Below are 27,809 nucleotides of genomic sequence, written 5' to 3'. Positions count from 1 at the left end.
GCTTACAAGTCATTTACTTTTTGAGTTATTTCAAAATTAAAAACACCTCGAACCACGGAATACGCCTAAAGCTAGGCAATTCCCTAAGGGAATTTTACATTCTTAACCATAATTCGGTAATGTTGCCTAATTGAGCATACTTATAAAAGTTTTGACAACCGAATCGTTTTCGGCGATGCCATTTTTAGTAAGAATCACATTTTCCTTGCTTATATCGTTTGCAGAACTTATGTGAGACATGAATGTTTGGTAGTGTTATCCTTACAAATTAAAATCATTATTTCGGGAAATTAACAAATTTACACATAAGGTAAACGCAATTTTCGCAAAAATATTAACTTTTATTAGCTGATGAATGTAAGAATGCCAAGCACCATTCATGATTTGAAAATGTTTCATCAATAAATGATGATACGAACTTTTCACGAGATGACTCATTCCGATCAATGTTACCCCGCTGATCAATGATACCCCGGATTACGGTACACAAGATTTTCTTGTTCTCTTTGACATAAGAAGTATTTTGTTCTTCATTCGAGAATCTTATAAAATTCCAGAACAGACTTATAAAACAATACTCATTACATAGACAGATATAATTTCATAAGAAACTCTTTTTGGTTATCATACGCATTGACCATTGGCCAATCGATCAAGTGTTCAGCTTGAACCGCTGTCGGGTTCGTTAGATTTGTGCTCTTGAAATTCTGAGGTATGCCTTCGATTTATATTCACCTTAAAAAGGAAGATGCATACATTATTTCGTATCGAAAAATGAATCTAGGTTTATTCACGCTGTACCACACCACCAACACCTCTCTCCTCTTATAACGTGACATAATTTCCTCACAACCCCCAATTAAAAAAAAATGCGAGTATTGATAATATATCATTACAAGTATTGGAAGCCAAATGCCGCAAGGCAAAGGTGTCTTAACCTTTTCAATACCGACATCAAGTTTCAAAATTTTCTAGTTTCGCCATCTTTCGATCGATTTTGATGATTTGTTTTAGTAAAAATCACAAATCTCGCGTAACATTACTAAAGGACCTATCTAACATTGAGAGGCTCTCTTTGTTTACTTTCTCTATAGTGAAAAACTTCCCAAAATCTTTAGTATTCCACTGTTATAATCAAAAGAGAACGAGAGAGGAGAGAATCTCTCATTTGTACATAGGTCCTTTAGTAATGTTCCGCGAGAAATCCGTTATAAATTTGATTCATGCATTGCAAGCACCATCAAAATTGGTTCCGGATTTAGATTCAAGTTTGGTGGGATACCTAGGGTATTTCACAATAGAAAAGCGCAACAATTTTTTTTCGATTTTCGCAAATCCCGATTTTGAAAAAACAAATAAGCCAAACATTAAATTTAGCTCATTGAAAGATGGATTGTCTGAACGAACATGGGTGAACTTGTCAATCTTATTTGCGGTTCGTCTATGCTATGTAGTCCAGGTTCAACTTTTTTTTTCGAAATTTTCAAATATTTATTAAAACACTCTCGAGGCTCAAAATTCAGTGAAAATGTGATTTTGTAGTCAGTTTTAAACAAAGAATCTGAAAATGAGATAATATCAACAATCCTTAATTCTTCCAGAAATCGTCCAGAAATTCTTTAACAGATTTTGGAATAGGATCATTTCTCCAGTATTTGCTCTACAAAATTATAGAAATACCTTCAGTATTTTCTACAATTTTTACTCTAAAAGTTTGCATTCATCCAGATTTGATCCCTCCAAGAATTAATTCACAGTTCATGCAAGGCTTTTCCAGAAAATTTATTAGGAACTTCTAAATTAACCCCAACAGGCAATCCTGGCTAAGTTGCTGTCGCAATATCTCTTGGAGTTTATTACTTTTGCAGTTCTTTTAAATTTATCTCGATTGATTTCTTAGGGGTCGTCCATAAATGACGTAGCTTTTTAGGGGGGAGGGGGGTCTTCACGATTTTGTGACGAAGTGAGACGAGGGGGAGGGAGGGGTCCTAGCTAGTAGACGTAGCATTTTAAATCAAGTCCGTTAAAAGAAACGCGCTGAAAAAAATTGCATACAATTATTTTTAATGAAACCTTTTTTTTTACTTATAAACTTGGGTTATAAAATTATGATTAAGCTTCAAAACATTCATATGACAAGATTGAAAAAATATCTTTGAAACTTTAGATTTTCTTGATAAATGCAATCAAACAGATGTTTTGAAGCTTTCAATAATTATGAGATTATTATATTATATTCGCGTCTAATATAATAAATTTATGAATAAACAAAATAAGTTTAATTAATTGAATAAAAATCAATGCTCTAACTACTTGGAGTACATTTTTTTGCCATTTGTTAACATAACATAAAGTCAGCCGTTTTAGTTTAACCCATACTTTCTGTTGGGGCTTTATTTCTTCAAGAAAATAAAATATTCTCTTCTTGGCAAATATTACATTTGAAGCAAGATATTTATTCCGTGAATTATGCCTTCAATGTTGCAGGAGATCTCCACCCAATCAACTCATCATTTGTTTTGATATATCAATGCTCTTGATGGAATAGCCTGAATATTAATGAGGATAATAGATTCGAGTGTAAACAAAATTGCCCTATCATTAAATTTTGTTAATGACTCGGTAATTTGAAGAATTTTTATTATTTAACGGTTTTATTATAGGTTGTGTAAGATTATTTCAGTATGGAAACGATAATGAAAATCAACTGATATATTAATAGAGGCATGTATAATTTTCTAAACATTCCAAATATTTCAAGTGTAATCTTTTTTGTATCTGGGCACTGTTTGCTAAAATGATTTGAAATTGGATAATATTAAAGATGATTCATTTCAAATTAATCTATTTTCTTGATCATCTTCATTGACATCTATTTCCTAACAACGAATAATTAAAAAAAAAAACAATCCTCTAATATAACGAAATTTTTGTTCAATATATTATAAAATATATTGGACCCTAACTCGACAGTAACGAGCTTCATCAATCCAGTCATTTTTTTCACATTGTTTATAGTAAACTTTTTTTTATGGTGGGAACAGCAATAGTAATATAATTTAGTATATAAGAAACTGGAAACAAAAACCAAGGAAAATGTTTATTTAAAACTTTTCCAAATTACTCATTGAGCGCTACTGTATATCAAACTGTTAGAATAGATTATCCTTTCATTTCAGTCAGTTATTAATATCAAACTTTGTATTGATTCCAATTTTTTGTTTCAACCCAGTCACTAAGGAAAACAAATAAAACAATATAGGGGGGGGGGGGGGGGGGGGGTGCTCGATATGCTACGTATTTTCCAGGGGGGAGTACCAGCATTTGTGACGAAATGTTACGAGGGGGGAGGGGGGTGTAAAAAATCAGTGAAAAAATGCTACGTCATTTATGGACGGCCCCTTAGGTATGTATTGATGGATTTTTTAAAATTTACATTAATTCAATACTCCAGCAAATACTCAAGCAAATATTCCAGTGATTCCTCTGTTCTACTTATTTTTCTTCTCCTTTCTTGCGTTGTGTTCCAACTGGGACAGAGTCTGCTTCTCAGTTTACTGTTTTCATGATCACTTATCGACTTGTGTCCCCAATCACATTCACTCAAGCCACAAAGCGTAAAGTACAGCATAAAAAAATGAATATCATTATTCCATGTTTTATGGTATATATTAGCATAACATCACATCCACATGATTAAGAAAATTGTAAGGCGTTTCTAAAAATCAAATTAATTTTGGACTCCTCTTAATATTTTTGAGATTGTTTTAAATGTTTGTAACTGCTTTTCGACCCACTTCTTAGTTGTTACATTTAAATTAAACCCACTCATTGCCTTGTGTGAGTGTCAGATATGTTGAAATGACACCTTATAAAGTAATTAAAAAGATTTCAAACAAACAGAAAAGAGTTTTACCAAAACATGTAAGGATTCCGCTGAGCAACGCTAAGGTTTCCATATGGTAGAAGATTTAAAAAGACGTTTTTATGCCTATTGTCAAATTTCCAGCTTTTGATAGGAAAAAAAACTTACACGTGTATTCCGCGAAACAAATTCAAAAATTTCGTTTCGTTTCGAAAAATTCCGTGAGATATTTGATTTCGTATCGAGTTACACGAAACATTTTTAAAATTCGTTTCGTTTCGTCATTATCAGCGCAAGATATTCCGCGTATCGTTTCGTTTCGTATCGACATGGAAAAAATCCATATCGCATAGCCTTATTTGGAATATGATTGCCAGTACGTTTTAAACATCATGAAACACTTCATACTGCTATTAAACATAATTTCTGCATCAAAACCAGATTTTTATTCTATTAAAAACAAACAGGACCGCAACAGTAACTAAAACATGGCGGTACAGCTCTTCAGAATAAAATGTGCATTAACTACCCATTATTGTTAATCCATTAGAAGCTTCGTTGTGGGGATTAAGTACCCTTTTTCTGACATTTTAAAAATACTCTTTTTCTGACAACTTAGTACTGTTCATAAAAATGGGTACATGGAACCCATTTAATGGGTACTTCTGAATTAGCGTGGATGGTATGAGTTCCCTAGTGTAGAGGTAGTTGTGAAACTCAGAGGAGAATAATATGCAAACTGTCTCGAAAAACACCAAAAACCCGGGTAAAAAAATTTCAAATTGGGTGATATTTCCATATGCATTTTGGTGAGTCTGGAAAGCGTGTGCAAGTTTCGTTGAGTAAAATAAAAACAAACTGTGTATGATAAGCGTATGCGAGTATTCGTGTGTTCAAATGTCACTAAGCTCTATACGCCTCCAACTATAGCCTCCTGATTCTTTCAGGAACAGCACTCGGTTATATATAGAAAGCGTTGTGTTTGGATGGGCATCTAATTCTTCCGAAAGAGGTGCACTTTGCAAAAGAGGACCACGTGATTATTGAGCTGAAATCGAATTCAGGTTAACTTCTGCGTTCATGAGTCCTCTCATGGCGTAGGGGTAACGCGCCCTAACTAGAGATCAGGGAGTTGTGAGTTCGATTCTCACTGAGAAGACGTGTAAATTTTTCGCAAATCTTCACATCAATTTGTCCATCTAATCCAATTGCAAATTATATGTAAGGTTTAGCTTTTCGGTATTTGTCAATTCTTTATGTTTTTAAGAAAGTTTTGCCATGATTCCATAGATGAATTCATAAAAGTGTGTTAAGGTGAAGATGCATCGAAGAAAAACCTCAAACTTTCAAGAGCACAAATCCCCTATGTTTGTGATATATTGGCTTTTCAGTCTTGACAAAATTAAAAACTGTTATTTTATTTTGTCCAACGTTTCGGTCCGTTTGGGACCTTCCTCAGGGACTCAATTGTTACAGTTCTTTCGTCCAGTGTGGTTCGGTAGAACCTGTAACTGTCTGGTGGATCGATTTTTCCCGCACGACCGCAGCCAGTTTAGGATGCTTTTTCGGTGGGAAAATCGAACTTAAAGCTGCGCACCGGAATTTAGTACCTGATCCAATATCGATCACCATTGCTTATTGATATTGGATCAGGTACTAAATTCCGGTGCGCAGCTTTAAGTTCGATTTTCCCACCGAAAAAGCATCCTAAACTGGCTGCGGTCGTGCGGGAAACATCGATCCTCCAGACAGTTACAGGTTCTACCGAACCACACTGGACGAAAGAACTGTAACAATTGAGTCCCTGAGGAAGGTCCCAAATGGACCGAAACGTTGGACAAAATAAAATAACAGTTTTTAATTTTGTCAAGACTGAAAAGCCAATATTTCACAAACAACGAACTACAGTCGATCTATCAACGATACAAATCCCCTATGGGCGATCAGGTGGCCAACAATCGAAAAAATGACTTGTTCTGATAGGTTTTTCTAGTACATCATTCCATAGTAGACACTTCTATTAAGATATTCCTGAAATATGAGGGCAGGATCTTGTATAGTTTAATTGATACAGTATGTCAAAGTTAGAGTTTTTAAGAAAAATAAATAAATCTGTGAAAACACAAGGTACACATTGAATACAATATATTGCATAATCGTAATATTTTATACAGATCTTCATACACTGTCCGAAAGCTTTTTCAAAAAGCTATCTTAGAAAAATAAAATGAAATAAAAATTCGTACCTTAGGTCGGAAAAATGCTGGGAGTGCACTGAAAAAAATACATTTGATTTTTTATCGAAACTTTACACATCCCATACTTTTTTGTCCCAAGTTGCTTCAGACTAAAATTTATCTCCAAGGGTACTTTGAGATGTAAACAAAACGATCGCAAAGAATTTAGCTGCACAAATATGCACTTTTTTGATTTAGGGTTTGTTGAATTTTTCCAATATTTTTAATCAATTTTCATTAAAAACAGCTAAAAAAAATCAGAGGATGACTGAATATAGCTAAATCATTTATATCATCATTTCTTTGTTAGTTATAACATTTATAATGGTTTGCACAACGTTAATCGCATAAATGGCTTATATACATAATTAGTAACAAAACTTATTATTTCGCTATAGGCCCTATTCAAAAGTTAGTCTCGAAAACTTGTTTTTGAAAACATCAAATTTGTATCACAAAACTCATGAATACGACATGAGATGAAAAAATATTTTTGGCCGCCAGTCTGTATGGAAACCGGCCATAGTGAAATCTAGAGAACCAAAAAGCGTTTTGATCTAAAAACTTAATTGATTGGTCACACGCTGGTCACCACCAGCGTGTGACCAATCGATTAAGTTTTCAGCTTGAACGGCTGTTTAGTTCTCTAGATTTGTGCTCTTGAAAATTTGAGGTTTGGTTTTGATGCATCTTCATCTTAAGTCATTTTTTGTGGGGATATCATAGAAGTTATAAAAGGAACTCATGGATGACGCACTGGATCGAAAAAAATTCTTAAAGTCATTCTCAAAATATACTTTGAAGTATTGTTGAAAATTTGCTGGGAAACGATTTTTGAGGAACGATTTTAGGAATAAATCATAGAATCATTCTATCACAGACAAACAGACGTCACACTCTCATCATTGGCCATCGACCACCTTTTTAACGGTCGGTTCAAAAATATGGTAGGTGGCCGATTCACCACCCGCAGCGCTCGCATCGTTTTTGTTCGTGTTTGACGTTTGCACACTACCGCCATCTGTTGGCCTATCGGCCAAACACACCGATTTTAGCATTGGGCGTACATGACCTCGTGACTATGATTTTGATCGACATTTGTTCTAAGTGTTACGTCTGTTTGTCTGTGATTCTATGGTCTCTATTAGATTGGATATTGGAACATCTAGAAGAATATACAAAGGGGTTCCAAGCGTAATTTCGGAAAAATATTAGCTCCACATATCCATTTTAAAAATTTCCCGCTTATCCCTTAAGGTACGCCGGTACAAGTTGAAACGGCTGGTGAAATTGAATGATGATGAGAAATTTTATTTCAGAAACATTAAGTTAACAAATGGAATGAACTTTTAGGAAACAAAAATCTGAAAACATTCATAAGCATCATATTCAAAACTTCGCATTTCATCATGCCCCGTTGTACCTTATAAAATGTTTAGACGAATTTTTGGATGATTCCTGACAGATCATTGGCATAAACCTTTTGAGTTCCGTACCCGGTTTCTAGCAGAATCCTTGCAAGACTCATTCAAATGTCTTTTTGGTAAAATCTTTGGCAGAAGTTTGATTGATTGGTAGATTTCAAAAATTCTTCAAGAAAATCGATCGTGTCATTCTAAAAACATGAATACTGAAGCCAATCTCCTCAAAATTCGTGCAAAATATTATCCTCCGTAATAAACTAGTTGATCTTGATTATTTCTTTCGTCAGTCAAGGGTCTGCGTCACTTTGGCTACGCCTATGCACATGCTCAATTGACAAGTAACATGTTCGTTCTCAGCAGTTCCGACGGAATCAGTTGTCTGTCAAAATGTAACTGACTATTGTTGACACTTTCGGTGTGCATCTCCGCGACGACGATGGAACATTTTTCCGGTTGATTGACTATGCCTTTAGGGACTATAGGGAGAGGGTGTGGACTGTGGATGGGTTTTGTCACTTACATACATTCGGTGAAAAGTGTGGCACATGTCAAACATTCAAATCATGTGTCAGAGAATCATCGACTCGGGTCGGGTTTGAATTTTTACTCTTGCTCTGCAGTGAAGCCCAGCCGTTTCCCTAGACAGAGGGAGGTTACTTACTGTCACATTATTCACCTTAACGGTATTGACTGACCCTTAACGAGTATAGGACTCTGCGGGATTGAGGGTTGATGGTTTGGGTAATTCAATTCCAAATGTACGACGCATTCATTGTAAAATGTGAATAACTTTTGATAAAATTGAGATTTCTCACGGATTTTGGCTCTGCTAACCTTGAATTGTTTTCAAATTTATGATTCCTTCTTGTCAAAATAATTGGCTCTGGCATACAATAGCTAAGCATAAACTGCGGCAAATGCTGAATTTTCTCTACGAAAAAAAAAAACTAAATTTCAATACAGGTCATAAGATTGAGGCGTTCTATCTATTGTGAAACGCTAAGCTTTTGTTCTCTCAATGAAAAGATAGTCTTCCCTCTTACATGGGCATAAATCTTACTAAGTAAAAAATAACGCAAATCGGCATCGACCCTTCAATTAAACTGCAATCGTCTCGCGTTCTCGAATTTAGTTAAATAATCGAATAAAGAGAAAAAACCTCTCAAGCATCATCAATAATTCACTTTTCGACACCAAAAAACGAACGCCACTGCACAAGTTGCACCCGACTGATCTGGGAGGGCAAAACCTCCAGGCCAATTCTACGACCGCAGCAATCCGTAGAATCACATCGATCGAACAATGAAGCGGAATTAATAATACGAGCGTATACGCATTTGGTCATGTAGCTTCGTGCTAGTCGGACCGGGCCATAATTTATGTATGCGAACATACATCACCGAAACGACTGTCGTGTAAGAATGAGGATAAAAGAAGTACGTTTTCGCGTTTTTTTACATCCCTTGAAGAAGGATTTTCTAAAAGGGAATGTACAGTTTTGTTTCAAATTCCGAATATGGCTCATATTCTGAACACTTTGCTTCAGACAGTGATTTTTCAATTAAATCTTAGAAATTTCAGCACAGGATAATTGATTATTGTACAATCGAAGTCCTGCATATTAAAAATATTGAAAATGTTAGTTTCAATCCTTAAAGTCGTCACTGTTCGGAATATGAGTTAAGAATTTGAGACAAAACGGTATTTCGAAATGTCGTAAGTAACATTTGATATGTTTTCTATGCATTTCTATGGAAAGTGCAAATACAGAGCTGTTTTGATTATATCACGGTCACTTACTAACAAAGTTTATTGTCTCGAACATTCAACAATAAGTAAGTAAAGGCAATTCTTGCTTCTGTTTTCCATCATTTTTTCACTTCATTTCAATGCTACGTCTATTACAGCTGTGGCTTCAGAGCACAATGGGCGATCAGGTGGCCAAAATATCAAAAATAAATGTGTAACAACTTTCTAATACATTGCTTTTTGATGCTTTAAGGTGAAACATTTCGAAATCTAAAGATGGCCGGCAAAATGGCCGACTTGTTCCCCAACTCACGTTTTCAAAGGCACTAAACTGGAGAAATAGTAAAAAAATAATACGTTTCTGATCTTCTTATTTCAAGCTTTGTACTATTGCACAAAGACAAAATAAAAAGTACACTGTTATTGGATGCTTTCTTAGCGAGACATGTGCCTTTGAAGTTTAAGTGCAATCTTAGAAGTTGATTCCAAACTGTTTAACTTTAAGAATCCCATCACAACATGAATAATACTCAACAGCATGTGGCATTGCAATCTCTCATGAAAAAAAAAGGAATTGCGACTCTCGCTTGACGGAATCTCTGCTCCACCCAATCTCTCCCCCTCCTTCCAAATACAGATAGCGAAACGAAGTAATCATATTTTCAACAAGTTATTTCAATTACAGTGACCCAATGTCACCCCCTCTAAGGGGTGAGATTGGGCCAATTTTCATTCACATGTGGTGCCGCTGAAAATAAATATTTTTCTTTAATTTTTTTAACTGTTGTCAATGTACCATCAAAGTGCATACACACCAAATTTGAAGTTTTTTGGAGTTAAATTGCGATAGTTATTCAATAAATAAATCGTACATAACCCTTTTTGACCTATTCTCACCCCAACGACGGTATGTTGGAAAATTAAAGTTTTTTAATTTTACGATCAAACCTTCATGCCAAACACTGTAGAATGCTTTTTTCTATGTCTAGAAGAGCAAGACCAGTAGAATAGCTTTCAGATTTGTTGGAACGGATCAAATTTGTTACACGTAAAAGTTGATGAGTAGTCGAATGTCCATGGCGGAATCCGAACTGTTCATTGGCAAAAATTGAATTTTCGTTGATATGGGCCATCATTCTGTGCAAAATAACCTTTTCAAAAAGTTTACTGATGGAGGAGAGCAAACTGATTGGACGATAGCTAGAAGCTTCTGCAGGATTTTTGTCTGGTTTTAAAATTGGAACAACCTTAGTATTTTTCCATCAGCAAAATATGCTAATTGAAAACATTTGTTGAATATATCAACTAAAAATGATAAGCTACTTTCTGGAAGTTTCTTGATGAGGATGTAGAAAATTCCATCATCGCCAGGAGCTTTCATAATTTGAAATTTTTAATAATTGCTCTCTTCTTCTTCTTTCTGGCTTTATTTACGTCCCAACTAGGACAGAGCCTGCTTCTCAGATTAGTGTTCTTATGAGCACTTCCACAGTTATTAACTGAGAGCTTTCTTTGCCGATTGACCATTTTTGCATGTGTATATCGTGTGGCAGGTACGAAGATACTTCTATGCCCTGGGAATCGAGAAAATTTCCTTTACGAAAAGATCCTTGACCAGCGGGATTCGAACCCACGACCCTCAGCATGGTCATGCTGAATAGCTGCGCGTTTACCGCTACGGCTATCTGGGCCCCTGACCCAGATTGTTCTCACTTATTCCAAATCAATCTCCCAGGCATTTTCGAAAACGTTCGCTTGATTGAGAATATTTTCGAACTCCTGAGTAATTTCATTTTCAATTGGACTAGTAAGTCCTAAATTAAAATTGTGCGCACTTTCAAACTGCATAGCAGGTTTTTGAGCTTTTTCGCAATTAGTTAGTAATAATTTGTTTTCCTCTTTCAATGCCGGTATTGGCTTCTGAGGTTTTTTCAAGATTTAAAATAATTTCCAAAAGGGCTTAGAGCCAGGATCCAATCGAGAAATTTTATTTTCAAAATGTTTGTTTCTAAAATCTGCAAAACGTTTCTTGATATTTTTCTGCAAATCCTGCCATATAATATTCATAGCAGGATCGCGAGTGCGTTGAAATTGCCTTCTCCTCACGTTTTTAAGGCGGATCAAGAGATCTATAATCACGGATTCAAATTTTACTTCACATTTTGGAATTGCAATGCTCCTGGCTTCAACAATGGAATTTGTTAAAGTTTCAAGAGCATTGTCAATATCAAGTTTAGTTTGTAATGAAATATTAACATCAAGATTAGAGTCAATATACGTTTCATATATATTCCAGTCGGCTCGAAAATAATTGAAAGTGGAGCTGATAGGATTGAGAATCGCTTCATGGGATATTTGAAATGTAACAGGGACATAATCAGAATCAAAATCAGCATGAGTAACTAATTGGCTACAAAGATGACTAGACTCGGTTAAGACCAAATCAATCATAGAAGGATTTCTAGAAGAGGAAAAACATGTAGGGCTATCAGGGTATTGAATTGAGAAATATCCTGAAGAGCACTCATCAAATAAAATTCTGCCGTTGGAATTACTTTGAGAATTATTCCATGACAGATGTTTGACATTAAAGTCACCAATGACAAAAAATTTAGACTTATTTCGAGTCAATTTTCGCAAGTCAGTTTGGAGCAAATTAACTTGCTGTCCAGAGCAGTGAAAAGGCAAATTTTGTAAATAGGATCATTTCTCCAGTATTTGTTCAAGAAAAAACTCCAGTTATTTCCACATGTATTACTCTAAAAATTTTCATTATTCCAGAATTACTCATTTTTGTGTGTGCTAATCGCAGATTATTTCCATTTATTCTTCTAGTCATCTATACACAGATAAAAATATTTAAATTTCAGTGTAGCATAAGCAGGCATAAAAATCTCATCTGATCGCTTAGATCCTCTCTGGATGGTGAAGAGATATTATCCTCAATCCAAGAGCGCTATGATGTGATACCATCTTTCGATATGAATATGAATAAATGAAAGTTCTTGACAGTTGTTCGGTGGTACAGATAATGTTTCAATCTGCTAAAGCATCTCAGAAAATTGAACTGTTTTTTTACAAAGGTGTAGAGTGCTATATAAAACAGATTCTTGAATTAACTGACCAATTTAAAAATGAACGGTGAAAGAAATATGAATAAGTCATACAATACCAGGCTTAAACTGTGTTCCCTACACAGAACATACAAAATCTTAATGAATTAGAGGTATTCACTTAAAGCTGCGTAACTAAGGTTCTGCGTAATATTGACATAAGAAATATTTCAAATGAAATAATTCCTTTCTTGACTCATCGTTGACGAATTTATAATCAAGTTACCCAACCAAAATCGTTCAAGAATTTGTTTTTGTTTGAACACAGTTCGCATTTTATAAGAATTTGTGCATTTTCGTTCGCGGTATAAAATATTAAAATTCCTACAAGAAGCGCACTCAAAATTAAAGCTTAAAAAGTGCTGAAGGAAGCACGTAAGCTGCTCGAGAAGAATCGGAACGCTTCGCTATTCAAGATCAAAACCTTCGCACCGGCCCAGATCGTGGCTAAGTGCCGTTTCTGGTACTTCCTGCGGCAGCTGCGTAAGCTCAAGCAGATCACCAGTGAAATCGTTTCGGTCAAGCGCATCCTGGAGAAGACTCCACTGCGCCTCTAGAGCTTAGGCATGGTCTGACTGCGTTACGATTTCTGCTCCGGTACGCATAACGTACTTTTACTTAGTGCTACAGCGACATGCCTTCGCGTCACTGTGCCCCTACCCACTCCATCAAAATCGTCAATGTCGAATCGGTGAAAAGCTCCAAGACCCGTTGTGTTCACATCAAACAGTTCTACGATTCCAAGATCCGCTTCCTGCTGGTGCAAAGATTCCATCACAAGCGCTACCGGAAGCTGTTCTCTTTCTGCCAACCAGATACCTACTACAAGTGAAGAATTCGGAGCCGCCGTTTATTTTGCTGTTGGTTCCAGTCTTTTTTAGGGAGTGAAACCAGTGCTTCTAATTGCATTATTGAAACATGTACAGCCAATGTTAGTTCTAATAAATCAAAAGTTATAGCTCGTATAAAACAAAAAGGTAATTTTGTCTGATCCTTGTCCAATAGCAGCTCTTTCGATAGGTTTGAACATATGGAGAAAATGCTCCATGAAATGATCCGGCTTCGTTCAATGCTTAAATTATCGACTTTATCATCAATTTGTGAACATGCGAAACCTGAGCGATATATATCATATGATGCCATTAACACGAAATTTTCGATGATAATACCGCATTATGAGACATCCCGTTTAAAATATTTTCAAGTAGCTTCAGTACACCAGTATCGATCCATTATCAGATCCACTCATGTTCCATGCAACAAAGATGCGTTAATAAATTGACTTATTTGTGCAAACGGGCAACCATTAAAAAAATTGCTCAAGTAAACTTACTTTCATCATTAGCGTCGTAATGGAACATGTGTGGAAACTTTTGCACTGACGATACATAGTTTTGAGAACCACTTCTTGGTTAGATGACTAGAACAGCTGTTATCCAGACGCTTCCACCTAATGTTTAATTGGCCCATTTCCCATATATGTCATCCCATTTCGATCAAAGTTTAGATACTTTTCTGTTGCGGAAGCATACGCGGACTTTTTGATAATCATTTGTTTGAATGTTTATTTATCTTCTGACAATAGTTGTTACGACGACAAACGCGTTCTTCGATCGATTTTGTGTCGATTTTTGACAGCTGGAAATGTTTCATGTGCAGTTTACGCAATTTTGTGAAAGATTTAATATAATCAAATACGGGTGATTTACGCAGCGTTTTACGCTGTTAAGTGAATACCCTTATTAAATTGATGATGTGTATATTTATTGTGAGGCATTTGGTGGATTCATTGTTTCACGTGTCCAGATCTATGACAAAATTCTTGTGATATCATTGACATGGCAATGTGTAAGATTTAATTCATTTTGATATTTTCAGCAGATTTATAGTGAATTCGCGGTGAAATCTTTTGCTCGAGCGGATCTTAAAGAATTCTATTCATTTAGTTTTTTTGGTAATTTCATTCTGAAAAAGTTTGTGGGTGAACTGAATTTATATCTAAATACATAACGATATACGTAGGACAACTTTTTATTTTTGTGTTGTAAGATTTTTTGTATGATACTGGTAAACCTAACGGGAATCCCGCGCAGAAAACTTTCCGAAGAACCAAGGGTCTTCCTTAACGCATCATTTGTAGAAGATTCTTAGGAGATAATCCGGTTAATTGATTATATACAAGTTGTCGATGGAATGAGGTATTAAATTCTGGAGGACTCGGGAACATTGGATGCGGGAACCAATGACATCTCTCGATAGTTTGCAAATCTACTATTGAATAACATGGATTGTTTGATCTCATAAAATGTGCATCATTTACTAACTTCCTTGGATTTACTTCCAATTGACTGTTTTGGGTTGAAAAGTCTTTAAATGTGCGAAAACCGCTATTAATTTACCAACCAACCAAATTACTAAATCAAGCACTTTTTTGAGTATCATTTACAATAACCCTTATCCTCTCTTGATACCTTTTGAGCATTCGTAAAACGACTCAAAAAATCATATCTCCGTTATTTTTGTGCCGAATTTAAAAAAATAACCACTAATAGAACCGGTCACGTCTCTAGTTTGCCTATGTCATACAGAATATGATATTGGCCACATGGTTCGGGAGTTATTCCAGGGTACCGTGGGCTAGGTTTTTTCCCGGATGATGATCCACTTACAAAATGCTTTAGAAACCTGGATTTCGACATGTCATTCTTCATGATTTATCAAAAAAAGGTCACTTAGGACATTTTTGGTCACTTTGGCCACATTCCGGAAGTCTTCCGGGCACCTGGTTCCCTCAGGAAAGTGGCCATATATGGGCCGGTTATGAAGCAGGGCTTGCGACACATCAATCTTCAAGATTTTACGAACCAAGTATGTTGGAGACTATTTCAATCACTTTTGGTTACACTGGCTACGTTACGGAAGTCTTTCGGTTACCAGGTTCCCTCAGGAAAGTGGCCATATATGGACTTGTGAATAAAAGAACATCATTTGGTTTTGCACTGACATAGCTGAAAAAGTATCACTTTCTGCATGTAAGCGCAAGTAGTCACACTTTTCCGGGTCAATATTACTTATGTTGACTGAGTTTTATCACTTTGAAATTGCTAGCTGCAAAAACAACATGGCTGCTAAAACGAATGACGGGCTACTCATACTCAAAATTATTTATTGTTCCCTATAATTCCATTAATCATGCATTGGCAAACAGGTACAATAACAACTGTAAAATTCAACGCAACGACGTTAATCAAAAACAAAGTTGGCGTTACCCAATTAGCAGATCATATCATAATTATTTCACAAATATATGATATTGAGATATAATTATCTCACGTAGATGAAATTTAGATACTATTTATTATTTTTCCATTAATTCATAACACGATTGTATCAGAACGTGTTACAATTCATTTTATAACACATCATGAACAAATCTTATTACAAACTTGTTATAACCGAAACATAAGTTAAGCTACATTCATCATTATAACAAAATTATATCATAGATTTTTATGATAGCAGGACATAATGTTATTGTGTTTTATTGTAAGAAGGAAATTTACCCAGAACAAGTAAGTTTGTCGTTTATATACGTCACTAACTGTGAGATCGTGTTTTCAGCTCAGACGAAGGAGCAATTTATATAAAATCCAAGTCCATGTGCATATTAGAAGAGAAGACGTAGAAACAGTGAGTTTATATCACCCTTTACTTGAAGTGTACCAATAGTCTAAACAGTAGGGATGTCAGGTCATTTCCGATAGTTTGTTGCATGTCTCGGTTCGATTCCCGGTATAGACTTGTTTTTTAAACAATATAAAACTTGTTTTATTTAATTTCTGCCATGTTCTAAAAATAAACTTACACACTTAAAAACACTTGCCCAAAAAATGAGTAAAAATATATAGTGACAGTTCTCAAGTCAATCGTGGCCCAAAAGGCAGGTATGCCATTGCAGCTGACAGCAATGCTGGCAGTTTTTTATAGCTTGTAAAAACTCGTTAAACGAAAGATTTCATACAACGTAGGGTAGAAAAGGGAAGTAAATGAAATAAAATCTAATCAGTTATATCCAAACCATTACCGAGTTAAGTTCGAAATATCCAAGTCCAAATAAAAGTTAAGTGATAGTTAAAGTGCTTGAAGATTGAGTGATCTTGTGGTGCTCAGTTCCGAAAACCATACCAAGTCCGGTAGAGCCTGAAACGTCCGTGTGTGACCCCAATTCCCCGCCGGAAGCTACGATCCTGCCCTAACATTGTATGAAATCTTTCGTTTAACGAATTTTTACAAGCTATAAAAAACTGCCAGCATTGCTGTCAGCTGCAATGGCATAACTGCCTTTTGGGCCACGATTGACTTGAGAACTGTCATATAGTTTTAACCTTAATCGATTTTCACCCATTTCGGAATTTTTAACAAAATATGTGGTGACCCATTCCAAGTAACGGCTCTCGGATAGTGACGTTCGGGGTAGTGTCATAGAGTAACACACGACTTCTTCTAACCACTCCTTCGGTCATACTTCCTGCTCACAAATCTTAAAACCCAGTGCAGCACTTCTTCCAGTGCATCACCACCGTATTTAAGCAGCTTGGTCGGTAGTGATCTACTCCAGCGGCATTGTTGTTTTTCAACATTCCAGTCTCCGAGCCTGAAGTCTTTCGTTCTCAGCACTGACCAATCCCCATTGAGGTGCTCGTCGTAGTGCTGTTTTTGCACGGATATTTATTACACGGCCGTGCAAAAAAAGTTTCCATAATTTTTTTTTTCACCAAAATCTTATTTTTGCATAAAACATCGAGAAATGATGGTACCGTAAAACGGGGTATCTTTGATAATGCGGGTAACTTTGATAGTGCGTAATCCACCAAATACTAATCGAAATATCATAATTTATGTTAATCAGTTAAGCAAAACGAATGCAAAACTAAAGAATATAAGTATGACACTTCATGTAAGAGCGGTTTTCATTTGAATCAAGAACATTTGAGGCTTTTTATACGAATATTGAAAATTGACACAATTTTAGCATTTTCGAAACGCTTACAAACAATCTGTTCTACGATCACTATTTGATGTGGTTTTGAATAGTTGGCCACTTATCTTAGACAGCCTAGTTATCATAGTACTCGAATACGGTCTCAAATCTCTTAGCGAAAAGCATTTTCACAAACTGGGACCATTTTTGTAATCTAAGTCGTAAATTTCCATATATCGTTAAACGCCTAGAGGTATGCAATGCCCTACAAATGTTCGTTTTTCATTCAATTTTGTTCGATTCATACTTCATTATCAAAGTTACCCCAAAACAGAAAGCCGACTTTCGATTATATGAAAAATTATATATCCATTCATAATAAATCTTTTGGAAATCTATCGACTGCAATCGATAGCTAGGATGCCAGTACTTGTTTCAAAAATATAAATTATTATTCTTTGAAACAGCATGCATAAATATTCAAGTTTTCTTCGAAAAAACTATCAAAGTTACCCCGTTTTACGGTACTTTTTTGCACGGTTTTTGAAATTGTGAACTGATTTTTTTTTACACGGTACGCATTTCCCGTGCGAAAACAGAATCGGGTGTATATTAAAGCGCATCTTTAGATGTAAAAAGTTTTGTGATGAATCCTCCTAGCAGTGAGATAGAAAAACTATTTTTTATAACATTTAAATTGACATATGGTGTCTTCGACAAAGTTGTAGAAGTAACAATTTGAAACAACTTTTTCGAAGACAATTTTTTATCGCTCATACTTTTTGAGATTTATTCCGTTGTATGTGAATGAATTCTTGAACCTGGTCCAGAGATCGCAGTAGGCAGCGCGCGCGCGAACGGATGAGTTGAAAATTTACCTGTCACGTTTGTATCGTCTCCGCAAATTATTAGTTTCAGCTGATGAAACTTTAGGTATGGCTTCCATGCATCTTCACCTTAAGAAAACTTTGTAGAATTCATGAAAAATGCTCAAAGTCTCGTTAACGAATTATGAAATTTTACAAAAAATTGCAGAAATTTGTATAGGAAAATTTAATATGAAATCATTTTTGTCCATAACTTGTACTATTTTTTAACACTTTTCATGTCATCTATAAAGTTGTTAGATTACTTAAAACGCGTGTTTTTGTTGAACATCACAACTCTCTATATCTCTTTAAATAAAGAAGTTATAGGCCGATTTCAGATTCATAAGGCTTGTTTATTTAATAGTAAAACGTATGAAAAAACTCATAGACAAAAGTTTTTATCGCCTACCGGAATGTAAGATATGCGAGCGGTTCCATTTGAATTCGAATGTCGGTGTGCTTTTGTATTTTTTGATTTGGCTGAAATTTCTTTATACCCAAAATCGGTTCGCCATTTTTACCCTAGCGTTACTTTAGAGTTACTTTTGGGCCTAAGAAAAAAAGCCTTAACAATTTTCAAAAAAATAAAACTCAGAAACTATTTGTCTGATCGGTTTGGTGTTTTCCGCAAAGTTTAAGGTTATTGTTGGAACTATCTGGAAAAAAATATACACTGTAAAAAAATGTTGTATTTTTTTATTTTGAAAATAAAGCTTAAAATCCATTTTCTCAAAAATCCTTTTTTTTTATATATTTTAAAGTAGACAAAAAATAGAGTATTTTGCACAGTGAGTAAAGATGGAGAAATCATGTACAAAAAAAATATGTTTTTTTAAAAAAAGGTTGATTTTTCAATATGGTCTAAAAAAACTTTTTGAATGCTGTTCGACCCGATTTTATGAAAATACGCAAAATTTGCAACAAAAAAGGTACATGAAAAAAAATTGCTAATTGCTACCGTTTCCGAGATATAGATTTTTAAAATTAAATTTACTGAAAATTCACAACTTTTGGTTGTTTTCGGATGTTTTTCGAGTTGATAAAATAAAGAATATTTTTTTCTGAAAGCATTTTATTTCATGTTCTTATACAATGATGGAGCGTCCTATTTTGATACAGATTTCTTACTTTTTCATAATGTTTACAATTTTTTTACTATTATTGCAGTTTGAAAATAGGGTCCTAAAGCCCTGTCCCAATGTTGATACCAAATGCTTAAGTTTAGGCTATAAACACATGTTTACTCAATTTATAAATGATTTTCGTTGGTTAATGTCAATAAAACATTTTTTTATTGTTTTTGAGATTTTGTCACACCCCTTGGCTTAAACTCAAATTTTTGGGTATCTTTTGTTTACCGTGTCCCTTCCAAAATGTCAGATAGGAACAACCCCAGTGTTAAAACTGAAAGCCCTGTGGTACTTTTGTCGATAAAGTGAACGTCAAACATGACCAAAAGTGTCAAAGTTCATATTTTTAACAATTTTAAATATGTTATAGCCATTTTTTGAGCTGGAAAAATTGCTAAAGTAGTTGCAAGAACATGCTCTTTCGTATAATTGAATAAAAACAAAAATTCATTAAAAATTTTAGGACCCAATTGCCTAACTTATATTTTATCTACGAAAACTGGAATAAATGAATGGTATTTTTGTGTTCCCTGAATAGTTATTGATTTCGAATATTGTTCATTAAGCTGCACCTTGATATGTTCATACTTGATATTGACTTATTGAAAATATCGATACTCACTTTTTGGATGTATTCAGGGACGTTGCAATCCGTTGTCTCAATCGATGTTTCTGACGTTGCTTTTAATGTCTCCTTACTAGAAACATTCAAGTTGGAGTTCGTTGATTCTATTGAAGTTGCTGACATTGCTTCCAATGTCTCCTGACTAGGAATATTCATATTGGAATCCGTTGACTGTATTGAAGTTGCTGATGCTGATGCTTCTATTGTTTCCTCTTCCATGCAAACATCTTCCTCTTAACTACTTGATAAGTCATCACCTCTTGATAATGCTGTTCTTTTTGGCCAATTGTAAACGACATGAATCGCAAATTTTAAATTGTTTATTAAGTTTATTTTCATCTGCAAATCATAGTTCAACTAATTTGGCAATATTACTTTCCGTGAGATTTCGGTAACTTTTTGAACACTTTTTCGAAAACACATTTACACAACCTTTGTTGATGGTGCTCATTTTATACTTAACTAGCTTACCCGACGTGGCTAGCCACGTTCCATCGAAATTTTAAGGGTGTGAGCCGTTTCACCGATTCGTTTAACTTTTATTTAAAATTTGACAGCTCGATAGTTATTTCTCCTCCGGTTGAAAGTAACCCTGCTCTGAAGCATGATTAAACTTGACAGTTCGAAAGTTATTTTCCGCTCCCGAGAATTTGAGAATAACTAACTCTCTGTCAACTTTGTTCAGAAATAACTTCTCGACAGTCAAAGCTCAAATGGATTGACCGCGAAGTTCAATTTAACCATTTGAGGGAAAATAACAATCAACATGTCAAATACTAACTAATAGTTAAACGAATTGGTGAAACGGTTCACAACCTATAGCGAAAAGCTACCTATAATCTTTCAAATCGCATGATACTGATGACCTCAAAATCGCCTAAATTTATGCTCAGGCAATACTTCATCGAGCACGTGGCCTCAATACTGCTGTAGTGTTCTAGTCTGAAATATTTCAAAAGTTCCAGAAGATTCTATGAATTGGAGAGTAGAATCGTACCAAAAAATCAAGCATATCCTCCCAAATAGGTGCTGTAGTGTTTCAAAATTACAGTTGTGGAAAAACCATCCACTCAGAGAAAGGGGCTGTCCATTAATTACGTAAGACAATTTTAGCGGTTTTTCAACCCCCCTACCCCCATGGTAAGATTTTTTGTGTGAAAACCAAAAATAATTTGTATGGCGCGTAAGAAATCTTCAACCCCCCCTCCCCCCATAAACCCTTACGTAATTAATGGACCACCCCAAATACCATGTCATGGAACAGGAATGTTTTAAGTAATCATCATAGTAAGCATAAATTTTGTATTAAGTTTGCATCCATGAGTCGATATCGAGTCATTGAGCATCAACTTTTGGAGGTTTCAATGTAAATTAATAAAACTCGAATATTTGGCGCACATTCATCTCATTTATGTTTATTCTGCTTATACATATGTCAAACTCGTTTTTAAACCTGAGATGGAACTGGAGAAACCGTTTCACATTTTCAACTCACACCCGATAAAAGTTCGACTGAACTAAAATTTGCTTGAAGTTGATTTATTGACGTTTTGATCACCAACCAAATTTCAAATCAGACGACAATGATGAAATGTTCGAAAATATTCTACGAATTGGTATGAACAAAGTTCCAGAAAACTCCAGAATATTCTGCCAAAGAGCTATTGTAATACTACACAATTTGCAATTGTGTTGTTCTAATATTAAAATGTACCGTTGTAGTGCTCTAAATTGCTGTTGTAGTGATCAATGAAACTTTTCGATGAAATATTTCAAAGCGTTACTGACAGACAGACAACTCTGGGATATTATATATATGATTGTTCTAAGCTATCTTTTACTTTTCACTTGATTATCACTTGCTTGTGTCTTTGCTGCATCAGCTCTTTTTATACCAACATGGGTACTTGAATCAAATATTAGGTACGTATCTGTCCGACCACAAAAATATACCAACGTGCTGTACTTTAAGAAAACATCAGGTATATTTGTGTTCCATTATTGTGTACATTTTGTACCACATTTTCTTGATAATTACATATCAAAATATCACAATGTTGAATGTCGAAGTTGTGTTTCGTTAAAAAAATAAATAAATCATTAAATACGATTTTTGAGAAAATTGATTTATTTTCGAAATATAAAAAATTACAACATTTTTTTACAGTGTTTATTTTTTTTTTTCAAATAGTCCCAACAATAACCTAAAACTTTGCGGAAGACACCAAACTAATCGGACAAACCGTTTCTAAGTAATTTTTCCTTAGGCCCTTTTCAAAAGTAAGGCTAGAGTCAAAATGGCGAACCAATGATGCAAAAAGGCATTTTTGGGCATAAAGAAAGCATGTGCAAAATTTCATCCAAATCAAAAAATATAAAAATGAGATTTGGGAAAAAAAGTCGTCATTTTCTGTGGAACCGCTCATGGTACTTTCATAATATGTAAGAGTTGTCTGTGCTATTTTGCGCCGGAATCAGGTATTGGGGTCTAAACTACCCCTTGAAAAAATAGTAAATTTTGAATAACCTAGTTATTTTGAGAGATAGCGTGATGACATGTTCAGCAAAAACACGGATTTTTCTGTGACAAACAACTTTGTATAAGAAACAAAAAATGTTAAAAAATCCTGGAAAAAAGATATGATGAAAAATATGATGTGTAGTGGTCATTCAGATACAACGGCTTATATCTCAAAAAGTATAAGAGATACAAAAATCGTGCCTTTGACAATGTTGTATCAAATTGCCACTTCTACAACTTTATTGAAAACATCTAAATGTTATGAACGAATACCTAGACAACCAGAAGTCGCTTTACAATTTACGTAAAAAGTCGTTTACTTGTGCGAATTACATCACACTCGCACAACATGGTGAATGAAATCGTTTGATTGATGAATTTCCTCGTATAGAACGCTATTTTCTGAGTTTATCAGTGCATTTTGTTTCGTTCCGTATCAACGTAAAAGAAAGTCGAATTAATCCGTAGCAACTGTCAAATCAGCTTTGTTATCATAAACCAAATCATATAAGGTTACAGATTGTTTCGTAATAAAATCTGTACACTCGCATTGTATGTCAATTTTCATCATATAAATTATGCATACAGTCAGTGACATACGTGAGTTCTGTTTGATCTTTCGACCTTGAAACTTGCATTTGCCGGGGCGAGCGACGAGGGCAGGATCAAACATGTCGCGCGTCGGTCTAGTAAGTGAAAAAGTGGCGTGATCGGTGAGTTCGGTTGGAGTAAGTTAAAAAGTGCCGCGATCGGTTCGTTCTTTTTGATCTTTCGACCTTGACGCTTGCTCCTGGGAAGTGCGTCAAGAAAGCCCAAGCAGTCGTCCGTTTTTTTTCGGGAGGCGCGCCTATTTTTGAAGCTGAAAGTGGATTGTGGCTGCTCAGTCAAGGATAACGGATCAATTGGTGAGCTCGTTTCATGCTACTATTTCTAATCTGTAAAATATGTGTGACTGCACATTTAATCGTTACAATGGTGGGATGTGGATGTGATTTTTCAACAAACTATGAATGGTTCGTCACTGTGAGTGTCGACACAAACTCTGATTCATGATTTATTTATGTTTAACATTTTTTTTTTCAGAACACCTCTTATATACCTTTATTTTTGTAATTAAAAAACTTTGAATGGTTCGACACTACAAGTGTAAACTTGCGAAAGGTTCACTTTATTCAACAAACTTTGGATGGTTCGCCACTGTAAGTGTCGGCATAAGAATAAGAGTGTTCTATGATGTCCCAACCAATCGAGTTTTTTGTTTCTTTTCAAATGAGTAAAATATAATAACACATGCTTTCGTCCTGAAGGCTGTGGGAATGTTACATTTGGGTATTCGTTCAGCAAGCTTTGAATGGTTCGTCACCTCAAGTGTCGGCATAATTTTCCTCTACATAGAAATTGTTCATATCAAATGAAAATATTATATTTTCATAAAAGCATATTTATATTTGACAAAAAACTATTTATCATGGTCTAATCGCTTACCAAAGTGAATCCTGTGACCCAACGATCCTTCCTATTAACAAACATCCCTCCCAGTAACCTTTGTGGAGATGCAGAGGCAAACACGGTCTCCATATAGCAAAGGTTATACACTAACTTCCTTCCCCCAATCCCACCTGACTGCAAGGACGTGGCCGGCGCCGTTATTGACCTTGTTCAAATAGAGGCACTGAATTATGCACATTGAAGAAGATTATGGCCAATCCCAGCCGAACTTCTAGTTGATTCTTTGTGCATTTTCACTGACTTCGGTCAATCACGGAATAGCAACCATTGATATGTGTAGTCAATCTAAGCTAAGCCAAGCTATAAATTATGCATACAGTCAGTGACATACGTTAGTAACCAAATGCTGGTTTTCCATACAAAATGCTCAAGGTTGGGGTGCTGTATCTCAGCTTGTGGTAGTCCGAATTGGCTGAAATTTGACCTGAAATGACGACCTACAAATAACTTGAAATTTTGCCTGTAAGGGAATTATTACATTGCAGTCATTTTACATAGAGTTTCAGAGGGTTGTTTAAAGACAAAAGTTAGTATCCAAGAGACTGTTTAATTTAATTCTAAAACGGTAAACGTTAAAGTTGTTTTCCTCTTTAATCATAAGATGGCTCAAAATTACAGAGGTTGTAGGTCATTGGCTCACTTTGGTAATCACCAGTATGATATGTTCAACACTTGTAACGTCAGATTTCAAAAGATCGTTCCATAATGGGTAGTGACGTATAACTGACCCAATGGCACATCAAAGACAACTCGTAATCCTCCACCTTATGAAACGATTTGCAGTCCCTTTAATCGACAAATATTTCTGTTTGACACAAAAATAGGCAATTTTCCTAATCATATATTTCTGTTGCTAGTAATTTACATTAACGAGAAATAAATGACTCTATTAACAATGGGATAGATATATTGACGACTCATTCTTTTGACCCTTCATTTAAAATCTTCAGTTCAAAATGCACTAAGGTTGGAAATGGTGCACGTAAAATCACTGAAAGTAAAATTACTACGGGATTGGAGTTGTATGAAAAAGTTCATATGGCATGATGAGGCTGGAGATGATTATTTCCGTTTACTCGATTATGTTGCGGTATTTGCTGGTAAGCTTGATTCGCTTCAATGTGTATGTGTTTGTGACCAAATCTCATTTTATCAGGGACAAGATTCGTGCCAAAAAATCACAATCAAAAGCGAATGCTGCCCTTCTGGAAAGTGTACCGTTGGATGTGTTACTATCACAGCATCTATGTGATAATGAACGCGTTTGCTCATCTAGATCGACGAAACAATTTCAGTGAATTTTCATGGTTCGTCATGATTGCTCTGGAAGTTGTGATGGGACACGTTAAAGATTTGATAGTCGCTCGAAACTCGGAAAAAATTCAAGATGCTCAAAATTTTATCAACAAGCGGATGACAATAGTATCTGACGAAGTCTTTGAACCCGGAACAAGAAAAACGTTTTTCCGAAAGGTGCAAATAATGTGTGGTGCAACCGGGATGGTAGCTTTGAATATGATTCTTATGATGACAATTCCGAATAAGCAGATCGATGAATTATTTGCCTTACCAAGTTGGATCGCATTTTCAAGTGTGTTATCATATATTTTCAAATTCACAATTTCTCCACCATGGCCTTGTAAAATTATTTGTGGTACGGTACTCCTAACATCAATACTTGAAGGATTCAAAACAGAATTACTAGTTTTTGCAAACGATCTTGGTAATACTGTGGATCGTGCTCGACCAACCGTATTTCAGCAATTCCCTGATTCAGAAACATATCAACGTAAAGATAGTGAAGAAGTTGTCTTCAAGAATCTACAACAACATATACCGCAGAAAATCATGCGTCACATTGAGTTGCTTGAGTATAAGAATCATCATCATTTACAGTAAACTTAATCAATTGTTTTTTATGAATGTTTTAGAAAAATTCAGGATTTCAAACCATTAGTGGAGTTGTTCTTCTTCGTTCTCTACTTTCACGCCATGGCTTTGATTGGAACTTATATTTTTGTGATTCTTCAAACCGATTTCTCCATAGGATCCGCTATGATACTGATGGCGTTAACGGCATACTTTGCCAAATGCTACTTTTGGTGCTGGGTTATCAGTTCTTTTCAGGAAGTGGTGAGTTGATTTTGTATACTGACACAGTTTTTAATACGAAGGAATATACCTATAAATTACCACTGAACATTTTCAGAACGAACTAATTGCATTAAACATCATGCAGCTAATAACTGCAATACCACACCCCGCGGAGCATCACCTGAAGTATATCGAACTGCGAACAATGTTGATGATTATGATGATTCGAACTCAATCCAGTGCTCAATTTAGCTGCGGGGGTTTATCAATAATATCTGTAGAGTTGTTTGGAAATCTGCTGAATGTATCTTACTCTGTGATCACGTTTCTTTTGAACATTATCTAGGACTGCATAGGGTAGCTTTATAGGAACGTGCTCATTTATTGCACAATACGATTTTTTTAGGTAGCTTTATTATTGTATATTGAAAAATGCATATCATTATATAATCTTCAACTCAATTGTCGAATGAACAAGTTAGTATTAAATTTCTATTTACAGAAAACAGTTTGCAGCTTTTGCTCGTGAATATGTGTAGTAATTGTCAATGCTTAGTACCGATGTTGATCATAGGCAACAAAGACTTATATAACTTTTCTTCGACCATTGAATAATTACTCGTTATACAACCTTGTTAAAAAAAAACGCTGAACAAGCATTTCTGCATGTTAAGGGGATAATCAATAACTTAAATATTGGAAAAAAAAAAAAATATTGATGGTACTTATAACGTAAATCCTACTGAACAGCCAAGGTTAGATCATTGAATAAACATGTAATACAATATGTTATTAAAATTGTTGTTATATCATAGATTCTCCCTTTCTGGGTAAAAAAAAAGCTAAAAGTTTATTTTTTTATTTTTCTTTTAAATAAAATCAAATGTAACGTCAAATCTATGCTGAATAAAATAGCTCTAAGTAACATTTCTTAGAGCCGAAATTGTTTCTTTGGGTGAAAATTGGGAAGTTGATCAATACTTGCAATTGAGAATTTGAATGTTTATCAGTACACAACAAATCGAAAGTAGAATGTTTTCAAAGCTTGCTAATGTCCATTTAGGCCACAAGTGTAGACACATTTCTAATACAAGATAAAATATGCTGAGAAGAATGCTTCTTGCCGGTCAGACGGGTCACCACAAATAACCGGTTTGTTTTTAAACGTTTGTCTTTGGTTACGATCGCCCAAAATTTCTCCACTAATACTAACGATTCGCGCCTGTCTGCCTTCAAGCGATATCGCGAATTAAATTTAAAAGCATTCAAATCTTGCACCAAACCCATACAGACAAGAATGGTTCTCTTCCCAGTCTGCCAACGGTAAATTCTCGCTCGGACGACTCGACGATTGTCGTTAATTTTGGCAAAGACAACCGCGGTTGCAAGACCGCGCCTAATTTCGGTTGTCTCGCGTGGTCTCCGGTTTCTTCAAGGTCATTGCCGAAATTCTGCGCGACGTCTCGCATTTGGGGTGAAGGGACGTTTATCTCTTCGCGAGTACCAACTTATTGTTGTTCAATGCAAAGCAAATGACTTGAGAAAAAAAAACAACACTCTCGCTCTCACTTTCACGTGGTGAATGTAATTAGCTGCCTAAAAGCAAAGGGTGTCGTCTTGGACCGTGCGCTGATTTTAGTTGAACAAGGAAATGATACTGGCCAGACCACCAAAGAATAAATTTGATTGTAA

General features: G+C 35.3%; 1 protein-coding gene and 1 pseudogene across 2 annotated transcripts; both read left to right on the top strand.

The window, feature by feature from the left end:
• The first annotated feature begins 12,409 nt into the window (after positions 1-12,409).
• On the top strand, positions 12,410-13,502 carry LOC5565508 (annotated as a pseudogene).
• Positions 13,503-24,950: 11,448 nt separating this feature from the next.
• LOC23687767 lies at positions 24,951-27,079 on the top strand. 2 transcript variants are annotated; one of them, XM_011494816.2, is made up of 4 exons: positions 24,952-25,123; positions 25,180-25,894; positions 25,955-26,156; positions 26,233-27,079. In XM_011494816.2, exons 1-4 carry the CDS (start codon positions 24,997-24,999, stop codon positions 26,461-26,463), a joined length of 1,275 nt encoding a protein of 424 aa, XP_011493118.2. In that variant the 5' UTR covers positions 24,952-24,996; the 3' UTR covers positions 26,464-27,079. The 2 variants fall into 2 exon arrangements, with proteins under 2 accessions (XP_021709296.1, XP_011493118.2); XM_021853604.1 differs by lacking the exon at positions 25,180-25,894 and having other exon boundaries at positions 24,951-25,123; positions 26,071-26,156.
• Positions 27,080-27,809: the final 730 nt, after the last annotated feature.

The sequence above is a fragment of the Aedes aegypti genome, chromosome 3 (genome assembly GCF_002204515.2).
Source record: "Aedes aegypti strain LVP_AGWG chromosome 3, AaegL5.0 Primary Assembly, whole genome shotgun sequence".
In the NCBI taxonomy this organism is placed as follows: Eukaryota; Metazoa; Arthropoda; class Insecta; order Diptera; family Culicidae; genus Aedes; species Aedes aegypti.
The sequence above is the reverse complement of the archived record's forward strand: the minus strand, read 5'-3'. Positions and strand labels throughout refer to the sequence as shown.

Bases quoted from the DNA above. Each gene is read 5' to 3' on its own strand.
- LOC23687767 (XM_011494816.2), top strand. From the start codon at position 24,997: ATGGTGCACGTAAAATCACTGAAAGTAAAATTACTACGGGATTGGAGT. The intron at 25,124-25,179 runs GTAAGCTTGATT...TCATTTTATCAG, and splicing joins TTATGTTGCGGTATTTGCTG to GGACAAGATTCGTGCCAAAA. The intron at 25,895-25,954 runs GTATAAGAATCA...TGAATGTTTTAG, and splicing joins CGTCACATTGAGTTGCTTGA to AAAAATTCAGGATTTCAAAC.